Source organism: Carettochelys insculpta, chromosome 2 (genome assembly GCF_033958435.1).
Source record: "Carettochelys insculpta isolate YL-2023 chromosome 2, ASM3395843v1, whole genome shotgun sequence".
NCBI lineage: Eukaryota > Metazoa > Chordata > Testudines > Carettochelyidae > Carettochelys > Carettochelys insculpta.
The window spans coordinates 126,380,989-126,403,361 of NC_134138.1; the positions used below are offsets into that span (position 1 = coordinate 126,380,989).

The 22,373-nt window shown below is 44.9% G+C and overlaps 1 protein-coding gene across 2 annotated transcripts in view; it reads right to left on the reverse strand.

Annotated features, from left to right (window-relative positions):
- Nucleotides 1-1,388: 1,388 nt before the first annotated feature.
- Nucleotides 1,389-22,373, reverse strand: part of RIOK1 (RIO kinase 1) — a 32,307-nt gene continuing 11,322 nt past the window's right edge. For both annotated transcript variants that reach the window (XM_074985917.1, XM_074985918.1), the window contains 9 exons: nt 17,531-17,617; nt 16,613-16,750; nt 16,024-16,127; nt 13,894-14,000; nt 10,349-10,414; nt 7,391-7,510; nt 5,887-5,940; nt 4,237-4,383; nt 1,389-2,726 (listed from right to left, as the gene is read on the reverse strand). In XM_074985917.1, the coding sequence (XP_074842018.1) occupies nt 2,616-2,726; nt 4,237-4,383; nt 5,887-5,940; nt 7,391-7,510; nt 10,349-10,414; nt 13,894-14,000; nt 16,024-16,127; nt 16,613-16,750; nt 17,531-17,617 (934 nt within the window). In that variant the 3' untranslated portion in view covers nt 1,389-2,615. The remainder of the gene's footprint in view (nt 2,727-4,236; nt 4,384-5,886; nt 5,941-7,390; nt 7,511-10,348; nt 10,415-13,893; nt 14,001-16,023; nt 16,128-16,612; nt 16,751-17,530; nt 17,618-22,373) is intronic.

The following is a 22,373-nucleotide window of genomic DNA, read 5'->3' on the forward strand; positions in this document are numbered from 1 at the left end:
AGTTTGCAGCTTTCACCTTGCACAGACTGGTCTGTTTAGATTCTCCTGAGGATTCACAGAGGGGTCGATCTGCTCTCATGAGACCGTTACAAACTCTTCTCGCACCCTACAGAGCTAAAGGCACACTCAGCAGATCAAGCTCTGGACGGAAAAAATACTAGCAGTTTTACGACCTGATCAAATGCAACAGAATTAAGTAAAGGAATTTCCATCCTACCCCACTGCTAAACCAATGTAACACTCATGAACTTTGTCATACATATGGAAATGAGATATGGCCGCTAGTTCATTTTAACTGTTAGCATTATTTACTGGTTAAAAACATTACATAGCAGACTTGTTAGAACCAACCACTCATATCTGTACTATCCCTTTAGCCATTGGCGCGAACAAAAGCAGCTTATCATTAAATAAATTCATATTGCAGCTTTTTAGATATACAGTAAACCCTCAGTTTTACAGACCATGATTTAACGGAATTCGGGAACAATGGACATCTCCCCTGTAGTTCCCAGAGTCCTCTGGGGTTTGTAAAATCATCCCGCCACCCCCCAAAAAAGCTGAGACTTACCACTGCCACAGCCTGAAGAAGCCACCATCTCCTCTTGCTAGAGCCACCATGCGCTCCTCCCACCGGGGTGGGGCATATGCACAAGCAGACTAGCACTCGCATACGCGCCCCACCCCGGTGGGAGAAATGTGTGGCGGCTCCAGTGGAGGCCCGTCCAGCTGCACACAGTGAGGCAGCTTCAGCTGCACGTGGCGGGGTCTAGCGCCTACTCCAGGAGCAGCGACTCTAGTGAGCGGCAGGGTTTTTGTTTTGGTTTTGTTTTTTTTTGGGGGGGGGGGGGCGGGGGGAGGGCAGTAAACCCTCACATTTAATAGACTTTTGGGATAGTGGACATCCCTCCCCCCATTACAGTAAACCTTCATAATGCGCAATTTCGAGTTGCACTTAACTCACGTTAACACAACTCAAAATCCTACTCCCCTCATTCCCAGCTCAACAACCCTGGCCCTGCACAGTCCCCGTTCAACCCAGCCTCACTCATCACCCACGCGCATGGCTCCAATTCACACCCCCCCACCCCGGCTCAACTCCACAGCCTCAGTTCAACCCCCTGTTCCCGGCCCCACCTACCACCCCGCACACGGGGCTCTGACTCAAACCCCTGCCAGCTCACCACCCCGCCACATGGTTCTAGCTTAACCAGCACCCAGTTCTACAGCCCTGCTGTGCCCCCCTCCCTCCCACACACAGCTCTGGCTCAATTCCACCCCCAGCAGACCTAACCCACCACACGCTTAACCCCCGACCCACTCCTATGGCCTCAACCCACTGCCAGGCTTAACTGTCCCCAACTGCCCCCCACCCCCAACCTCAAGACTTACCTTTCAAAAGGAGCTCCAGGTTCCCCTTCTGCTTCCCCAGCTATAGAATGTGCATTCTGCAGGGGAAAAAAGCGCCCCCAACCTACGCAAAATTCCAGTTATGCAAGGGTGAGTGGGAACACAACCCTCGTGTAACTCGAGGCACTACTGCAGTCCATTGCATCAAAGGCTTACTGCATATGGTATGCTAGACTCCAAATAAGACCCATTTTCCGAAGTATACCAGTCACTAAACGTTATGCTTGTATTTTGAAATATATTTCAGACAACAAATGTAACAGTTCTGCTTGCATAAACCGCTGTGAAAGCATACTGACAAAGAAGCTGCAGTCTTCTTTGATGACCTCACTACAGAGGTTCTCATTTGCAATGAAAGCATCTGCCAGTTAAATTTGACCGCTGAAACACCAAAACAGAGATGGAACTGACAAAGAAGAATTACTGGAAGCTTAACAACTACCACCTCTCAGCAGCATGCAGCCAATTGATATCAACCACACGAGAAGCATTTTAGGTGCAGGAAAAAAGTTTCAAGGTGAAGCAATTAAGCAGATACACCAACATTTTCAAAGTTTGGGTACCTGAAGTCAGGCATCTAAATAAGTGGCCTGATTTTCAGAGGTGCTGATCACTCACAGCTCCCAGTGACCCCAGTGGGAAATGTAGTCAGTTAGCATCTCTGATAAAAATATCAAGGCACTCATGGTTCAGTCCTATTTCCATTGCAGCCAATGGCAGTTTTGCCACTGGTGTTCCATGAGAGTAGGTGGTTTTACGTGCACCTAGGTAAGGACTGGTGCACCTTTATTCCCTCCATACAAACACACAGTACTAATGTCCATGATAAAAATAGAACTGGATGTCCATGCTGCTCTTGGGGTTTTCCTTTGTTTTTAGAGGGAGAGAGAAACAAGCATGCATTCCTCTTCGTTCTGTGTTGGGCTTGAATCATGAAGATGCTTCTTCCTGGCAGTCCAAGAAGCAGAATAGCCCCCAACACTGATGGCTAAAGGCTTTGCCTATTTTTACACAGGCACGCAAGTCAATCTTCTCCACCAAAAAAGCCCCAGTGTGCACTGCATCCAGTCAACCACAAGACTGTTAACATTCCACCATCACAGTGAAATCTATATTTACGTAAATGGAACAATTTTGTAATGAAAATAACTAACAGAGACCAATTGCTGGCAACAGCTAACCCTGCCCTCATGATCAAAGGGAAGTTATTTGCCTTTCTTCATTTTTGCTGTCTTCTCTTTTCGCTTCTTCACGTGCTTTGGGATTTTGTTTTTTCTCTTCTCTCTTTGGGCTTCTTTTACCAGCTTTTTCCTTTCCTATAAAAAGAGAACACCACTTCACTAACAGTAATGACCCTGAGTGATTGTGAGCAGGTTCTTAACATGTGATATGTTACTATTTGAAAAAGGAAAAGTTAAGCACTTTTGGCCCAGGCTTTCGAATGCTGTATTAGGAAATTAAATGAACTCCACATGACTCTAGATAAGACTGATCCACAAAAATCCAAGTTCTAAATTTCTGAGGCATTTGAAGCCGAGACAACTGTTGAACATAGAAGTTTATAAAGGGGATGAGAACTCCTACTGTTTAATTTGTAAACTCCATGCTTAGCAGAAATTGTAAGAGGAATCTGATGCATGGCTTTTGGATATGCAGGCGGGACTACTGCAGTGAACATTCTCATCGACTGCCAAGAGGGAGACCAATCCACTGCCTGCAATGAGCTCAGATTGCAGCAATTTGATCGTCAGAGATTAAGTGAGGGAATTCTATATGGCAACACTACGCAGCTGATTAAATCAGGCAGTGAATGCTACTTTATCTAACCAAAACTGCTGGGGCAATTTAGGTAAGAAGAATTTAGGTCCAACTGGGATCTGACAAATACAATAAGATTAACATCCCATCCTAGAAAAGAGAACAAGGGACTCTCCATTTTACAGCGTACGTGAAAGATAAATCCTACTGCCAGAATTTCACCATAGCACAGCCATTGTAGTTCAGATCTTTATGCTCAATTTTCATTCTCATCTTCTGTGATGCCTTCAATCTTTTTGAGCTGCATGGGGTTTTCCCTTCATGCAGTGAATGCCTGAAATGCTGCTGATGGGGACAGACATTGAGTGAAATTCTCTGTGGGCCTGAGGGAGGTCTCCAACCTGCTAGAGTGGATTCACAGTGCTGGGTGCAGAAATCTACAGAGCTGACACTCAGGAAGATTCTATACCTTTTGCTCAGACACAGCTGGGCATCAGAGCCGCTCTACCCAAACCCCTGAGGCTGAAGCCCCTGAAGAAGGGCGTGGACAGGGGTCCTGGCCCCTCATGCAGCCCAACAGCCAGAAAAGATGCTATAGAACTATGAACCGTGTCCAATGGCCACGATGGATTGTTCCTCACACCTCACGTGGAGTACCCAGCACAAAGCTTGTGTGTGTATTCTGGCTTTGGGTGTGGGTGCACTCACTTCTCTTAATTAAAACAGTTAAAAGAATAAATTAAAAGCATCTTTGCTCTCATTGAGCAGTGTGTGGGCAAATGTATTATATAGATGGCACTTGAGTAGCTCCCTGGAGCAGAGAGGGTAGCCATGTTAGTCTGTATCTGCAAAAACGACAAGAAGTCCTGTGGCACCGTATAGACGAACATATTTTGGCTTAAGCTTTTGTGGGCAAAGACCCGCTTTGTCATACATACCATGCACCCGACGAAGCAGGTCTTTGCCCACAAGAGCTTATGCTCCGAAAAAAATCTGTTAGTCTATAAGGTGCCACAGAACTTCTTGTCATTTTAGAGGGGAAAGTGTGTGACTTCTGGGACCGCTGACCTTTTTGTCCATGCCCACTTCAGTTGGTTGGTCTTTGGGATGCAGCGCCTCTCCCTGTTCTTTACAGACAGAGTCACAGTCATCAGAACTGCCCCCATCTTCTGAATCTGATTCCATCTCCTCTTGTTTTTCCAGGAGAGCGGGGACCTACAGGGTACAGAGAAGGGTTTCGTCCCTCACCAGAAGTCAGCAGAACATTTAAAAAAAAAAACAAACAAACAAACAGAAAACATGTAGCATTTAGACAGTAGATTCTCCTGAAAAGAATGCCTTCAAATAATTTCTTTGTGTTCACTTCTCCACATGCAAAGCGCCTTAGACACTGGGATTAAAACTACAAAAAAAGAGAATGAAACAAACTTAATCCAAGGTAAAAAGGAAGGGGACAGTAGACAATGCAAATACAGCTGTGTCAAGGAAGCTGATTACAAGAACAGTTCCACTGTTACCTCCCCACCACACACAGAGTTGAAGTATTATTCAGTTCTGCAGTGTGCACAGAACTTTGGCTTTTTTTTTGAAGAATCAGACCAAAGCCAGTTGATTCAGCAGTAACACAGTCAGGCACCAGGTTATAACCTGGTTCCTTGACATGGTTGTATTTGCATTATAGACATGAACTGTCCAGTGGGCTACATCTACACTATAGTGCTCTGTCAACAGAGGTTACTGTTGGAAGATATCTTCCGATAAAACTTCTGTAGATGGATCACAGCCACATGTGAAGCTGAATCGACAGAGAGCGGACAGACCGCCCAACCTCTCTGTTGACAGACTGGCCAACCAGAAGCACAGCAAGCAGGGCTGCCTCGGGACCCGGAAGCCCCGTCTGTTGACAGAGGGACCCCCAGAGTGGCCACATGGCTTTTTGTGGACAGATCCTGTCAAGAAAGGCGTTCTGCCTCGTGGGGGGAAGGCAGAACTCTGTCGACAAAAGTGTTGTGTTCTGTCGAGTTACTGTCCACGGAACGCATTTTTAGTGTGGATGCTCCAGGAGTTTTGTCAACAAAACTTTCTAGTGCAGATGTAGCCGTGCTGTTTGACTGAGCCTGGCTTACAAAAAGGATAAAAAACCCAACATGCTCTTACTGTAGCAGGATATCCACAATCTGTTAAGACACTAACGAGTGCAGCACTTTTTTTAGTTTTTAAAGTACTGAACTACAACATTTCCATTAGTTAAGACAATGCCTTTTTCTGCATCTATGTGCCACAGTTACAGCACAAGTCACTCAAAACGTAAACAGCATTTTATGACTGTGTAACATTTTACATCACACAAGTTTTCTGCGCTGGAAAATCATTTTTCTCTCTAAATCTAGACATGGACATATGCTGTTTCTGCCGGGGTGACCATCTGGTGGCTCCCTGAGCATTTTCATTCCTGAGTTACTCCAGCACAAGCGGAGTAATGCAAAGTAATACCACATATTGCAGCATGTGGTATTTAGGCACATAATGGTGTAAGGATGAGATACTAGCCCTTGATCCTGCAATTGCCTCTCTGCTGGAAAAGCCCAGTTGGCCCTTCTTAAATCAGGGGGCTGCCTGCATGGAACCAAATGCAAGATCTGCCCTTACTTAACTTTTCAGGTACCTTTATGACCAATAAAATTCACTATAAAAGAAAATCTTAACAGGCCTTCTCACCTTCTGAACACCTGACAAGTCCTTCTTCAATCCCGTTACTGTCTGGTAGAGAATCTAAGATAAATTAAAATCAATTATACAGAAACATCTGGCAGCAAAACTCTCATTATGACCCTGCCAACCAGAAAAAACAGGTTGCTGACTGTCTCAGGTGTGCCTGTTTTTCAGTACTCCCCACACGACTCCCTGTGGACAGGCAGGAGATTCTGCACAGCAGGTTTTAGAAACCTGTGATTCCCTAAGTCAAATCTCCATTTTCTGAGATCACACGATATTCTCTGTGACCATTCTGTGTATCTGCAGCGAAGCTTCTCCATGCAGAAGAGCCAGGACGGAAAAGACCCAATTCTCACCTGGGAAACCTTAGAAGGCCTCGTCTTATCAGTTCATTAGCACCATCATCATTTAGGCAGTACTAGTGCACAAATGGCTTAGGTGCTGTACAACACAAAGACAGAGCCCTAGCCTCCAGAGCTTGCAGTTTAAAAAGAAAAAAAGCAGAAGGCGAGTAGGGGACAGAGACTGGCCACTGTTATAGATGTCGGCTACATTTTGCAGATGGTCTGGTGATATGGCTTTTTCTTGGCACTACCAAGAATGGGAAAGTCCTCTAGAAAAGGGACATATAATATTGTTTTTCTAAGCATGAAGTACAGCCAATATGCTGCAATACACTGATGGCACTATTTTTTTTCCCCACTCATAAAGGTATATCGCAGTTGATGTCTTTACTTAAATCATCACCCCAGCTCTCACATATTAGAGTCTTTAGCTATCCAGTTGTTTTTATTATGTTCTTTTGTCACTCAAGATGGGAGCTGTTTGAAAAGACTCTCTTAATGGTGTGTACCACAGCTTTTAAGAGCTCAGTCTCTACATTTTGTAACACAATAGTAAATTAATTCCTCAAACCTTGAGAATATTTACACTATTCATGGAGTTACAGAAGCTTCGCCAGGACAAGGAACAACGGTAAAATGTAAGTTCAATTATTCCTATAACTGGAGTCCAGACACCGTCTTAAGTATTTCCCCTCTATGCTTTTAGTTAACCCACAAAAATAATACAAAATTAATTTCAAAGAGAGGGGCTTCAATTTAATTCTATAAAAACAAAAAAATCAGAGGTAAGATCCTTGGGCTGAGATGTAACTAAGATCTATTAATTTAAGCCAGAGATTAATATGGTCTTTCCTCCCACAGTATGCAACATTTACTCCATACATAGCTGAAAGTGAATCCCAAGTTGATTTGACAGCTACCACACATCCATTCAGAAAGTGGGTGTGATTGTTTGCAACTGATCTCTTATATTTTAACATGTATTTTAAAAGCATTCATTCTTGAAATTTTTGATCGTATATTGCTACAAAACCAGGATTCACCAATACTTAAACACAGCTTCTGGTGGTTCTTCCATAAGAATCCACAGCTAATGGTAAATAACTTTGTTACATTTCTCTGCCAACTCAAGTGGTTTGTAAAGGCTCAGGAAGTCCACTTACATTATCCTGCTGCACATTTAACGCCATGTCCTCTTCCTTCAATTTCATCATAACATCTACATCCCTCTCATAGTTTTTAACGTCAGTCAGGGTTCGGGGGATATAAGCTTTCTTAAACACCTAACAGAGTAAAATGAAACAACAGATTTATTGGTTACAGAACTTTTCCTTGGGAATAATCCAGAGAGGTATCTGACACCCATAATTCAGAGGTCCTACTTCACCACCTTTGGTCAGCAGGAGATGTTTTTTGGGTGTGGAGAGGGAGGGAGGGAAGGGCCCTATCGTATGTAACTCACCCATGACAATAGCTTAAGATTTTATAGTAAGGTCTTTTTAGTGTACCTGCTCTTGGTCATGTCTTCATGCACACTTCCATGCATTCCTCTTCCTCACCAATTTCTTTGAACGGTATGAGCTTTTTAAAAACATTCTTAGCTGTATTTTAGTTTTGATTTTATGATTTAAGCACACTTGACTACTAGACCACCCTTCCTCTCAAAGTACAGCTCCATTTAGTTATACATAAAAACCACGCTATGTTAGTTACAATAGTAGATCTCCTTACACAAGAGGAGCCTGCAAGTATACAGGGTAAGTAATGAGGTTAGGCCCTCTTCTCTGAGGAGCCGAGCACCCTCAACTGCCACTGAAGTCAACAAGACAGGTTGACACCAGCAAAATCCTTCCTGGGCCTGGGTAAAAAAGGAAAAGCCTTTCAACTCACTTCAAACACAAATCATGAGGCAAGGAACCTGCAGAGATGCAAAAGCAAAGGAACTGCCTTTAATACATGATGCCCTCTTGACTTCAGTAGGAGTTGAGGGCACACTACACCTCACCGATTGAGCCTCTGGTTTCTAAACACACCAGTGGTTAGCTAAGGGACGAAGCACGACCTGTTTTTAAGTCTTGATCTGGTATAAAGTGCCCCTCAATATACTAAATTCAGGTTTGATTGTAATTCATCACTTTGCTGCTGACAAGTGAAAAATCAAACCAAGTCAGTGATTTTGTCTTACGCTACTCATGTTAAACAGTACTCCCAGTTCACCACACTTCCTCAATGAGGCCAAGAGAGCAGGCCTATGCTGGCTACTGCTGCATCAGAAAATCAGCAGAGAAACACTGATCATCATAATGCAAAGACCCAAACCAGAATGGGGTTGGAGAGCTAGACTTGTTTTCCAGTCAACAGGAACAACTGGGAAGCAAAAATAATTCACATCTTAACACTGTATGAATCCTCATTTACCACATTAGTTTTTATCCATATTTGCACAAGCTCAAAGATGTCTTGCCCTATGTACCTTCATTGCTAACTGATTCCCTTGTGATGTCTCAGGTCAGGGCCAGCTATAACCAAGCATGCTGATCTAGGACAGGGGTTCTTAACCTTCCCCTGCCCCTTTCCCTCTCCCTCCCCCTCCCCTGCCCCAACATGCTCTATAACCTCCAGGGCCCAGCTAGTGGCAGTGGGGGGCGAGGAGGAACAGAGCAGGGGTCTTGGGCATAGATGTAGCTTGACTTCTGTTTTGGGAGTTCAGGGGCCATCTCCAGATAACAGGGTCCAGGGAGGGAAATGCTATCCCTACACCCTGACCCATTTCAGCAGGCCACCCAGCTTGACTCTGTGTGCGTGTTTGGGGGCAGGGAGGTTGCTATCAAAAACTAACTCAAAGGCAGGGATCTTAACTCTAAAGGTTTGAAAACAGCTCAGGGTGCATGGAGAGTGTGGTGAAGGACTGCATTCACACAGGGGTTGGCAGTGGGTTCAAGGAGGGTGGGTAGCTAGGGGCTGAGAGCAGGCTGGTAGAGAGTCCCTAATACCTTTTATCCTTAAACCCTGAGCTATGCGCTGGGAGGACTCTCCTGCAGTCCTAGTTCCCAGAAGAGTTTGCCAGCTACAAAGCAGGATCTCCCCAGTCAGGCAGGTCTTACCGGCTGCCCCTGCAGCAGCAAAAGCAGGCTGGGAGCTGGGGAGAAGCTTCAACCTAAGACATGCACTACCTGCTCCATGGCAAAAGTTAGAGCAACAACTGCCCCATGCTGCTCAGCTCCAGCTTCCCTCTTCCGACCTGGCACCAGGGGGTGAGGAGAGGAGATATGTGAGGGGAAGCTGCCCCCTGGATTGCCACGCTCTTGACCTGCAGTTTGAAGGGTGAGAAGAAAATGCCCCCCCATGTTCCCAACTCTGCCCATAGGCTCAGAGCTTCAGCTCCACAGGGATCATGAATACTCAGGGCTCTGGGATTTAGCTCCACAGATGGTGCCTGAGATCGGGGGTTCATTCCTGACCCTCACAGCTTCACTACTCTGGAGGATTATTGGGGGGCAGGTAGGGATTGGGGCCCCAACCATGTGTGGAGCTGAAGCTGGTCATGAGGGGGTGTCAGGGATTGGGAGTTCAATTGCAGGGCCCTGCAAACCCCCAGGGGGCTATGGACCCCTGGCTGATAAACGCTGGTCTAGGAAACCAGGTAACACAGGTGATGCTGACCTGAAACTACAAAAGAGGTATCATAAGAAGGGTTTAGCTCAGGGGTCCCAAATGTCACTGCACCATGACTCCCTTCTGACAACAAAGTTACTGTGTAACCCTGGGCCTGGTTCCCCACCACCCTGGAAAGAGGAGAGGAATAGGGGCCTAAGCCCTGCTGTCCCAGGAGGGGCTGGAGCTAGGGCATAAGCTTAAGCTCAGAAGGCCCAACAAGTGTAATGATGGGGCCACATGATCCCCCTAAAACTGGGTCCCAACCCACAGTTTGAGAACCGCTGGTTTCGCTATCATATAAAGAATCATTTAACGTCTGATTAAATCTGTGCATTAGCTGAGGACGTGTTAATGCAGTAAGCATAACAGTCTGTGCTTCCAGGTATCAAGGGGAATGGTTCAAAGTCTTCAAAAAGGATAATGAAAAAATTCCTCTCCCAGCAGAGGAAAAAAAAAATCCTCACCTCCTCGTCCACGTTATCCTGACTGGACCTTTCCTCCTCTGTTCTTTGGGCTGCTATTTCCATCGCCTATAGCAACACAAAATGCCATACAAAATCACCACTCTTCATAATCCAGTTCCTCATGCTTGATAATTCACCCAGCCACTCCCATCTGTATTTCCCCACCTCCACTCCATTCCAGCCTCACTCAAGCTTTTCACACCACAAAGCCTTTAGTGACACCTGCCAGTGAGAGATATTTCTACAGGGCACATCCACTTAAATCCCATTCCTGGCTGCTATCTAACAAGAAGGTGGTTTTTGAAAAAAAAAAAAAAAAAAGAGACACTTTCCCTCCCCTCCTGTCAATCCAAGCCCAGGGCCATATTATGCCTGTCCTTGCACCACTGTGGGGTAACAGGGAACAAGGAGTCTCGTGCTCTCACACAGCAGGCTGCCAGCATTCCACAAATGCAGAGTTGCTGCTATTGCTTGCAACAGCACTCAGTAGCCAGAGGAGCAAGATGGGAATATTGTAGCCACAGTCCTACTCCCTCCTGCCCATGCACCAGAGAGTTGCCAAAAGCTAAGTGTGTCATGCAAGCGTTTATGGGCAGCTTGGGAGCACTTGCCCCTATCCAGCGTTTCAGGCTGGGTCAGAAATAAGGTCACTCTGTTCCCAATCTGGATGAGGTCAGGATACAACGGTTAACTTGATCCTTCAACGCCTGTGTTGGTTTGACTACCAGAGCTGGGATTCACTGTACCAGCTAACGGGGGAAGGAGACTGCAACATGGCTGCTGGGGTTGATGACACAGAGGGACTGCTACGCCTCCAGGGCTGGTGAGCGATCTATCCATGACAATCCCCGGGGGGCAACAACTGGACTCCAGCTGAATTTAAAGCCACCTCTGGTGGAGTCACAATGAGACTAAACAAAGGTAAAATTAAGACAGCAATGGTGAATAACTGAGATCATAGAATCATAGGGCTAGAAGGGACCTCAAGAGGTCATCAAGTACAGCCCCCTGCTTCAAGCAGGATCAACCCCCACTAAGTCATCCCAGCCATGAGTATGTCAAGCCGGGACTTAAAAACCTCTAGGGATGGAAATTCCACCAACTCTCTAGGCAACGCATTCCAATGCTTCACCACCCTCCTAGTGAAGTATTTTTTCCCTAATATCCAACCTACTCCTCTCCTGTAACTTCAGATCATTGCTCCTTCTTCTGCTGTCTGTCACCACTGAGAGCAGTTTCTCTCCACGCTCTTTAGAGCTCCCCTTCAGGAAGCTGAAGGCTGCCATTAAATCACCCCTAAGTCTTCTCTTCTGTAAACTAAACAAGCCCAAATCCCTCAGCCTCTCCTCATAGGTCTTGTGCTCCAGCCCCTTAACTATTTTGGTGCCCTCCGCTGAACCTGCTCCAGTGCATTCACATCCTTTCTATATGGGGGGGGGGGCCCAAAACTGGATGCAATACTCCAGCTGTGGCTTCACCAGTGCCGAACAGAAGGGAACAACAATCTCTCTAGGTCTGCTCGAAATGCTCTTCCTAATGCACCCCAATATGCCATTAGTCTTCTTGGCTATAAGGGCACACTGTTTACTCATATCTCTTCTCTCATCCACCATAACCCCTAGGTCCCTTTCCACTGTACTTCTGCTTAGCCAGTTGGTCCCTAGCCTACAGCAATGCTTGTGATTCTTCCAGGCCAGGTGCAGAACTCTAAACTTCTCCTTGTTGAACTGCATCAGATTTCTTTTGGCCTAAACCTCCAATTTATCCAGGTCACTCTGGATTCTCTCTCTACCCTCCAACATATCTACAGCTCCCCCAGCTTTTTGCCATCTGCAAACTTGCTGAAGGTGCAATCCAGTCTCTCATCCAGGTCATTAATAAATATGTTGAACAACACCAGCCCCAAAACCGAGCCTTGCAGCACTCCACTTGAAACCGACCACCATCCATTGACCACTACACATCAAGCCCGGCCATCAAGCCAGCTTTCTATCCACCTTATGGTCCATGCATCCAATCCTTATTTCCTTAACTTATGGGCAAGAATGTTATGGGAGACTGTATCAAAAGCTTTGCTGAAGTCAAGGTATATCACATCCGCTGACTTCCTCATATCCCCAGAGCCTGTTACCTCATCATAAAAACTAATCAGATTGGTCTATAGTTCCCTGGATTGTCCTTCTTTCCTTTGTTAAAGATGGGCACTACATTTGCCTTTTTTCAATCATCTGGAATCTCTCCCGATCTCCAAGAGCCTTCAAAGATAATGGCCAAAGGCTTGGCAATGACGTCTGCCAATTCCCTCAGTACCCCTGGGCGCATTAAATCCAGACCCATGGATTTGTGCACATCTAATTTTTCTAAGCAGTTCTTAACTCGTTCCTTCCCCACCGAGGGCTGCCCTCCATCTTCCCATACTGCATTGTCTAGTACCGTAGCCCTTCCCCGTGAAGACTGAGGCAAAAAAAAAAAAAAAAAGCATTTAGTACTTCAGCTTTTCTTCTATCATCTGTCACTAGGTTACCTCCCTTATCCCATAATGGCCCCACACCCTCCCTGATAACCCTCTTATTGTTAACATCTGTAGAAACCCTTCTTGTTATCCTTCACATCCCTTGCCAGCCGCAGGTCCAATTGTGCCTTTGCTGAACTGATTACTGCCTGGCATTTTGCAGCCACATATTTATAGTCCACCTTAGTCATCTGTCCAAGTTTTCACTTCTTATACGCATCCTTTTGGAGTTTAAGCTCACCAAGGATTCCTCTGTTAAGCCAAGCCAGCTGCCTACCATATTTACATTTCTTACTATGCAGTGGGATTGTTTGTTCCTGTGCCTTCAGCAAGATTTCTTTAAAATACTGCCAGTTCCCCTGAACCCCTTTGCCCTTCATCTTCATTTCCCAGGGATTCTGCCAATCAGTACCCTCAGGGAGTCAAAGTCTGCTCTTTTGAAATCAAGGGGTCTATATATTACTGCTCACCTTTCTTCCTTTTGTAAGGATCCTGAAATCTACCATCTTGTGATCACTGCAGCCCAGGTTGCCACCCACTTCTATTTCTCCTACTAGTTCTTCCCTGTTTGTGAGCAGCAAGTCAAGTTGTACACGGCCCCTGGTCGGTTCCATCAGCCTGAAGCATTCCAAGTGTGGGGCCTAGAGCCAGCAGGGGAGCCAGACCCACCCCCTTCCCCTGCAAAAATAAGCAAGCTCCTTTTACCAACTGGACCAAATCAACATTAAACTGGTGATAGCGGGTACTTTAGGGTGGGGCGAACGCCTCCCTCATTCCACTCAACCCAACCCATTTCCCTCCACCTCACTCATGCTGCTCAGAAGCCCCACCCCACACACCACCATGGGCAGGAGGTAGGTTCTCCCATATTACACATCTTGATGTTAAAACACTGCTAATTTCTTTAATTGCTCTCTCATTACACAATGCACAATCTTTACTGCAGAAGCGTCATTGTGGGATAAGTGGAATGGAAGAGCATGACCTGGCTCTTATTTTACTCCTTAAATCTTCCAGGACCCTAAGGACTGACCTTTGAGAGATAAGCATCCAGGTTGTCACTTGTTATAGAAGGATCTGTAATAAACTCGAAGAGCTCTCTCACAGTCATCACTGCAACACCATACTTCCAGAAAAAGTCTGCCAGGAAGCAGGGGAAAAAAAAAAAAAATCAAGTCAGAATGATCCAAGTTCACTATGTTTATATGCTACCAAAGTGATGTCAAAGCAGCAGTAACTACAGAATAATGGTCTGAGCGTTGGGGCAAATTCCCTACAAGACTTGCATCTTCTCAACTAGGAGTGATTATCAGAAAACTATTGCTCATCCAAAACCCAAAGTGCCCACCTTCGAGACACAACAAACTCAAAATGAAGCACGCAAATTTGAAGCCCAGTCCTTACTGAAGATAAGGGCAAAAGTCAAGCACACTTTAGTACAAGCCAAATGGGACCAGTAAACAAGCGAAAAGCAGGAAAGTGGAGGGGAGACTTCAAAAAGGATCAAGCAGTTGCAGTACATTGAGATGAAACTTTGTAGATGGCAAACAGTGAAATTTGAAGATCTAGAATTTCTGGAGATGAGAATCAAAGGTGTACCCTAATATACAGTTAAGATCTATTTATATTCCATTCACAACAGGACAATAGGGCGCACGACTTGGGCTAACAGCCGTTCTTTGATATCACAACCAGCTGGCTTAAGATATCACCTTTAACTAAATCTGAAGGTTGACAGAACAAATAAGGTTCCATACCCAAGTGAAAAGCAAAGGCATTCAGTGGGACACTTAGCTGAATACCATGCCACACTTATGCGCTCTGGGGATAAATCAACATAGCATCCCTGAGAAATGAATTAGAAAGACAGAACAGGAGATAAGGCTATAAGCAGCTAAGACATCTCTCACAACTGGGACAGAACGCATGGCATCTAAAATTACTGTCATGCTCATGGAGAAATACTCTTGCAAGTTCTATAAATACACAAAGTAAATAACCATGTGGAATTAATAGAGCAGAGAACCAGGGTGACCAGAAGTACCTTCAAAAGTCATGTGGTCCTCAGAGAAAGCACGCCAAACAACATGGAGAAGAGATTAGATGGTACAGATAACAGAAGGAAACATTCACAAACCCAACAAAAACAAGAACTATAAGGTATAATTCATTCACTGGTTCACATCAAAATGTGACAAGTTGTTTTATGGATGTTTCCTTTTTCTGAAATAAAGATTTCAGCAAGGAAGACAATGTTTACAAAGGAACATGGATTTCTTGCTGAACAGAGCTGTACATATTTCTGCTTGTACAATATGAAGACAATTTTAATGTTTTTAAATAATATACTGTTTGAGGGTGCTCATTGCATCTTGCCGAACTTGACATAAAATTTTAGTGTAGTTCCTTAACAATAGATCATCAAGGCCCCAAACCTGTAAATCCCTCTGCACTGGTGCAAGAGCTAACATGATCAAATCTAAAGTAACTGTTTGTTGACTAAGAGCAGATCTACTACACTAGGCAGGTAAGTCGACTGTAGATATGCAGTTCTAGCTATGGCAAATGCATAGCTAGAATCATCTTAACTGCCATCGATTTACCTAGCTGTCTTCATAGATGGAGGTCAACAGGAGAAACTCTCTCATTGACTTCCCTTACTCCTTGCAACATCAAGGAGCATAGGGGTCAACTGCTGACCCCAGATACTTCGATTTAGCACGTCTTCACCAGGACTGCAAAATCAAATCCCATAAGATGGATCCTGACTGGGTCGATCTTCCACATAGTATAGACAAGCCCTAACAAATTCTGTACTGGATTTGTAATCAGTTAACAAATCATGTCTATAGTTTCTATCTTCTCCTTTGTTGTAACAAATTGTAAGAAACTGTGTGAACTTCACTCTTCTTAAACTAGACTAAAACACAAGCTTACATGTAACTGAATGTGTGTCCTACTGTATCTTGTCGAGCAGTGCGTAGCATAGTACAATTTTTCAGTTTCCTAATAAAAGCTACACACATCCTAAAATGAGGCGCATTTTAATTAACTCCATCCTGTTCTACACACAGCGTTACTCTGAAGAACAGAAGGAAGTATGCAGCTAACCTTCCTATTAGAATGAGCTATTAGAAGAGGAGCTGAACTACTGCCCACTTACCATTGATATTGGCACAATCTTTCCGCAGGAATTCTAATGCGTGTGGATGATCATGCTCCACTGACTGAGACACATCAATGATATACACCTCTCCATTGTGGTACCTGGAGAAGCAGCAAGGGAAAAAAAGGAAAAACAAATTAAAAAAGAATCTCAGCATTTAAAAAAAAAAAAAAAGGGGGGGGTGGTCATTTTCTGGGAGCCTGATACCAAAGTTTTGCTGTAGGACACATTCCATAAAGTTGTTTTTTTCCCAGTTATACTAGTGCATGTTACTTGAGAGAGCAATCCTGGTAAACATGAAAAAATTATTAGAACTATTGATTAAAATTAGTTTTCTTGTTAATTCATAAGCTTCTGAGAAAGCTTGTTGAATAACTATTCAGAGAAGTCTTTTGCAAACTAAACTCCTGGAGAGAAATTTGGGTTGAAATCCACGTAATAATCAGGTAAATTACAAAAGCAGAGCTGAAAGGAGACAACTCTCCCAAAGGAGCACACTGGTAAAACACACCTCTACAAATGAGAGAAGCCACCGCAGCCCACATTACAAGTGTTAAAACACAGAGCAAGGTTTTAAAAAACATACAGCATATTAAATTCACTGAGATCTGCATGAACAAGCTTGGCATCCTGGTACATTCTTCTCATGTACTGTATGATCTGTAGATACAGCTCCCGGGCTTTTGAGTCAGATAACTGAACATTTTTCAACAGAGGAGCAGGCCTGGGATTTGAAACAAAAACAACAGAGTAAATTCTTCCATTTTACACTACCTGTAAAGTCCCTTTGCCATTATACTTGATCCATTTGAATTCAGTAAATGGAAAGACCTCAGTGATTTACCTTAACACTGGAGACTCTAGGCCAGCTCCACAATAATATAACTATAGCTCCACTGCAAAAAGCAGAACTACATTTTTTTTTATATGAGTTGAAGAATTAGACCACAACACAGTATTAATTTGACATTACAGAATACTGATTTAACACTTCTGTGAGCATCGCTAATGAACTTTCCAACTAAAGCATTAACACACCACTGAGCTTTGAGAATTATTTTACATTGTTCTAACACAGAATCCTCAACATCTGTCATAAAAAGGCTCGTGCAGATCCATTAACAGCACTGGGCCTTAATTTGCGGCCAGTGCAAACTCTCTGCTCATTCCTTGCCCAGGTGAGACTTTGGAATCAGGCAGATCTTCTACACAAAACTACACAAAAGGTGTTAGTGTGTATAGAACAGTCTAAAATATGTATACACAGTAGAACTTCACCATAATAGCTGGGGCATTACAACTAACTAGACACAGGGCTGATCCAAAGAAACAGGAGCTTGTGGGGAATCCTGGTATTTTAAATCTCATTTATATATCAGCAATGTACTCAAATTATCACCAGCCTATGTCATAACCTAAGCAAATTCAACATGTTTTAAAATTTACATTTGTTCAAACCTATTAATAAAAGCCTTCTCACTGATTTTTTTAAGAGGTTACTTACATGTCATCTTTACCAATAAAACCCATGACAAGTACGTGGCTTCTGAGCATAACTGGCTCTGGGCAAGGTATTTGTGCTGTATTTAACCTGTAACATTAGAAACAAACAACCCATAACCACCCATTAAAACAAATGCAAGCTACAGGATTTATAATTTGCATTAGGATTGCCCTGAGGGGCACCATTTAAATTGGAAGTCCCTCTGTTGGAGGTGCTGTACAAAGTAACAGACAGTCCCTGTCCAAAAAGGCTAATGTTCTAAATATGCAAAGGGAAGTATCATTACCCCCGTTTCACAGATGGGAGCTGGACACGCAGCGAGAAGGACCAAGGCTGGACCGAGAGTCCATGGCAAATGTGAAAAGTGAAACCCCACTTCGAGTCCCAGGCCAGCATCTTCATCATAAGACCTTAAATCAGACCTCCCAGCAGACCTGTCTCTCTGTTGCTAAGTGTTTCATTTTTGTTCCCTCTCTGCCCTCCCCAGACATATGCCTGCATTGGCAGCAAGTGGTCACAGGCTTTTGACATTACTGTGATTTTTGTCCATGCAGAAAGACAAAATAATAATAAAAAACAATTCCCTGAGAAGGAGCCTGTGTAACTGGTGCTCTGCAAAGGAGCAGTCTCCCCGTCTCGGGTGTTCTTTGCAGCTCCACTCCAGGGGACGCTGCAGGGTCTGTGCAGTGACTTTGTCCTATTATAAAATGACATTATCACTGCCCATTAGAGGAAGGCAACACCTCTGTTGGTCAGTGTTGTGCCATGAAATGTGATGGGGTCGGGTCACCACAGGTCAGAGTGATTCAACAGGGAATAAATACTTGTACTTCTGGCTCCCCATCTGCATGGGGAAAGTGCCCATGTGCTGATGTGATTTTCAGTGGTGAGTGTGGGATATAAGGGGATCTGATCCCCCACACAGGATCTGGGGCAGCAGCTGTTTGACAGCGCAGGAAATAAGGAAGGCTCCTGCACTCAGATGAGAGCTCACAGGGCCTGGAATGGAATCGCAGAGCTGGGGCTTGGGCAGGGAGAGGAAGGAGGACCCCAAGGGAACACAGCAAGCAGGATCACAAGAGACTGTGTCATGGAATCAAGCTAAGGAGGAGGATGGGACGTGAAGAGGAAGAACGATGAGCATGCAGGCAGAGCCGTACAAACATTCCTTGTCTTGGCTGTCAGAGGTTGAGCGAGAGGACAATAAAGTTCCCTTGTGTTTGTGCTAGAGGGCTTTCCTCCTGTGTGTTGTTCCCCAGACCTGGGAGGTACCTTGATGCAGTGGCTGGCACTCTCTGCTGTTTTACTCCTGACACAGATAGCACTTAAGGCTTCCACCCACTATCATGCCTTTGTGAGGGACGCTACAGATCCGGGTGAGCAACCTTTCCATGTCAGGCCCCACTTTTCATTCCTGCAGTTAGCAGCCCCCCTCCTATATGGTACGAAAGGGAAGATCCACCCTGCTCTAAGGGATACCTCCCAGATGGCCCTGAAAGTGAGCTGTGATCTCACAGAAGTGAAAATTTCCTGGATCACTAGAATGACAGCAGTAGTATTACTTGTAAAATACACAGTAATGGGTGTATGGGTGTGTAGTTGATTTGGCCAGTTTCTTACCAGGAAAGAATATTATTTTCCTATGTCTAAGATCTCAGAAACACAATATAAGTGTACAGAGAGCCTGAAAATCAACACCCACTTTCTGGGTTAGAGAAACTATTCTGTATTAGAGAAAAGTAGTCTATTGCTAAACTCAGGTTGTATCACTAGAGGATATATAGATTAAAATTAATTCACTGCCAAATTCAATTTCTATTGCCATCCCTCATCGCTGAAGGTAACTACTCTTCCAGAAATACAATTCTCGTTATTTCAGTGAAGTCATTAGGAGCTGCCAATAGTAGATACTCTGCAACAAATTCAGAAGTTTGTCCAGGAGGAGGCAACAATATGCTTACCCTGCACGTAAGGTACAACTGATTAAAAATAAATGCAAGAGTACTCTAAATGCTTTGTTTGTAGGCATTCAGAATAATTTAAAATTAATTAATTTTATTGCAGTCTTTTTAATTTTTCAATAGCTAGGAAGGTTAAATACATAATTTCAATCAAAGTTTATGCCAAATGCTCAGGTCACTAGTATGTGTCCGTAAACAACAAAATCTGTTGATTGTTGTTCACTGTTCTTACTGGTGGTACTAAACAACACACTTAACATGTTACTAGTATCTATCTTTTCATCTTTATTCCCACAAATGTGTGCATTATATTTTTATGAGCTGTTCCTGAGAATAAGTTAGCATAACGAAAAGTTCTTACGAGTACATGACAGTATTTAACACATACTAGTTGAGGGCTGCAGTGTATTTAACAGTGATCAGGGTGAGCAAACAATTTACTTGGAGCTGTGGGGGCAGGGGAAAGGCAGCAGAGGCCGGGGTGGGGGGCACTGCACCCCCTTATGAAATTTCATTCCCCCCATACTTTGCATACCCCTGCTATAGGTAATGGAGGAGATCAGGTTTAAAACACCTTGTTCCCCACCGTCATGGAAGGCAAGATCTGTGATGGCTAAAATCAGAACCCACCTTTTGTGCTCGGGGATTGGAGGTGGGGGTTGACTCTGGGACAATCAGAAGTTCATCACAATAACTAAAATCAAATGATCCACCCCCTTACTGGCACCAGTATATTGATTAGCTCTCTAGCTTGCCTCATTCTCTCTTCCTTGAGACCCCACTACACACACTCAAAACCACTGACCCTAGTGGAAGGAAGCCATAAAGCTCGCTCTTCTCAAACTTCAGCAGGTTACGCTCCGAGCAGGTGTGGCAATGCTGGAGATTTAGGACCAACCTTGTCCCTTGTTGCCAGAGTTTTTCAAAAATGTGTAAGTGAGGAGGACAAGGCCTACTGACAGTAAATGAGACTTGTGCTCTCAACTCACAAACGCTTTTGAAAACGCCACACTAAATCTAGCGGGAAGACCCTGGGTCCGTAAAAAGAAGAGATGATTAACCTCCCCAGTGGGACCAGGGTGCCAGAATTACTCAAAAAAGAGTACTTGTTTGACCCTGGCTGAAGAATCAGGCTTGACAACAGAAAATATCTCCTATTATCACCTTGTCTCTCACCCTACTATTTTGGGGAAGTTTTCATCAAATAACCTTGACAATAGCTATCCTTCAGATTCCCAGGCAGCCTGGTTTCTGCCCTGGATACGTGACACACACTGGTCTCATGGATGTCATCATGGAGAGGAACAATGATCACATCCCGGTTGATTCTTTTGAAGCCTGACCCAAAACCCATTACAGCCAAGAGGAGTCTCTCTCTTCACCTTCACAGGCTTTGGAGCAGAACCTTAAATCCATCAACTGCCTCTGATCCCAGTGACCATGGGGGGTTCGCACTTCTGCAGACCCTGGCAAGGATAGGCCTTGATAGACCCCGGAGCATCTCTGCTCTTTCCTCTCCTAAAGGGCCAGGCTGCAGTGATGAACAACTGCTCCTCTGGCCCGAAGCCTCTCTTGTGTGGAGTGCCACAAAACTGGACTTCGCCACCACTCCTGCTCACCGTTTGTGAGGGAATGAGACAAGACCATGAGCTCTGTTGCAATATCACTGCCTGCCTGGCACCTAAAAACATCACATCAGAGCTGTGTGTTAGAAACAGGTGTGCTAGCAGAAAAGCCCTACAGTGCATTTCCTACACATCGAACATTCACAAGCAGCTACAGTCTGAATGAATGAATAGTCCAGGGGCCGGCAAAATACAGGTTGTGGCCCAGCAGGAGCCTCGGGCATGATGCCCCCACACCCAGCACTAACTCAGAGCTTCCACTGCCCATGCCCGTAGAACAGCAAGCATGCAAAGCAGGGGAGACACAGCCTCCACTGCCAGCCACTCGAATAAGCACGTGGGGATATGGAAGGTAGGGAGCTTATCTGAGCGTCCTACTGGCTGGGAGCTGCCTAGGTAAGCACTTCCCAGCCAGAGCCTGCCTCACACCCTAGTCCTTCCCACCCCCAGCCCTCTGCTTCCACTAGAGCACTCCCACCACAGACCATAGCCCAAACCCTCGACACCCTGCTCCTGCACCATACCCTCTCCCAGACGCTGCACCCTCTTTTGCCCCATCAATCCTCTACCCCAGGTCACAACCCCCCTCCCTAGACTCCATGCCACCCCCTCCTACACCCCAATTCACTTACCCAAGCTCCCTCCTACACCCCAATCTCCTACTTAAGCTCCCTTCGGCACCCAACCTCCATCCCAGACCCCACACCTCCTCCATTAATATGGAGGAGTGCAGCCTTTGACCATTTACCACATTCTTGGAGTGCCCCCCCCCGCCATCAAAAATTATTGCCCAACCCTGACAGAAAGATGGGGTGAATTTCAAAGCTTAATGTCTTGTGCCAGATCCTGACACACTAAATCCACTGGAAATCGCCTGAGGATTTTGCCCATTGCACAAACGATGCGCACTAAGATGGGGCACTTAAATGTTAATGGAAATATTTAACCTAATATAGAAAAAACAGAGCAATGGTTTCGGAACAGACATGGCGACAGTGTGATGTAGACCTTATTCCCGTACTGACAGCGGGCAGGGGGGATAGCTGTGTTTGTGTGGCTTTCATTCAGATCTGCGAGGCTCCATGTGAGTAGAGCAGTCTGCTCAAGTGCCATTAATGCAGAAGAAACACCTCAGTCACATCACGCTGGGACTCTGGCCAAGCCACTCAGAAGCACTACAGAAGTCTTTTCAACACCCCATAACCACTCAGTATGAATGAACAAAGCCCCCAAATAAGCAAGAGGCCAACTGGTGAC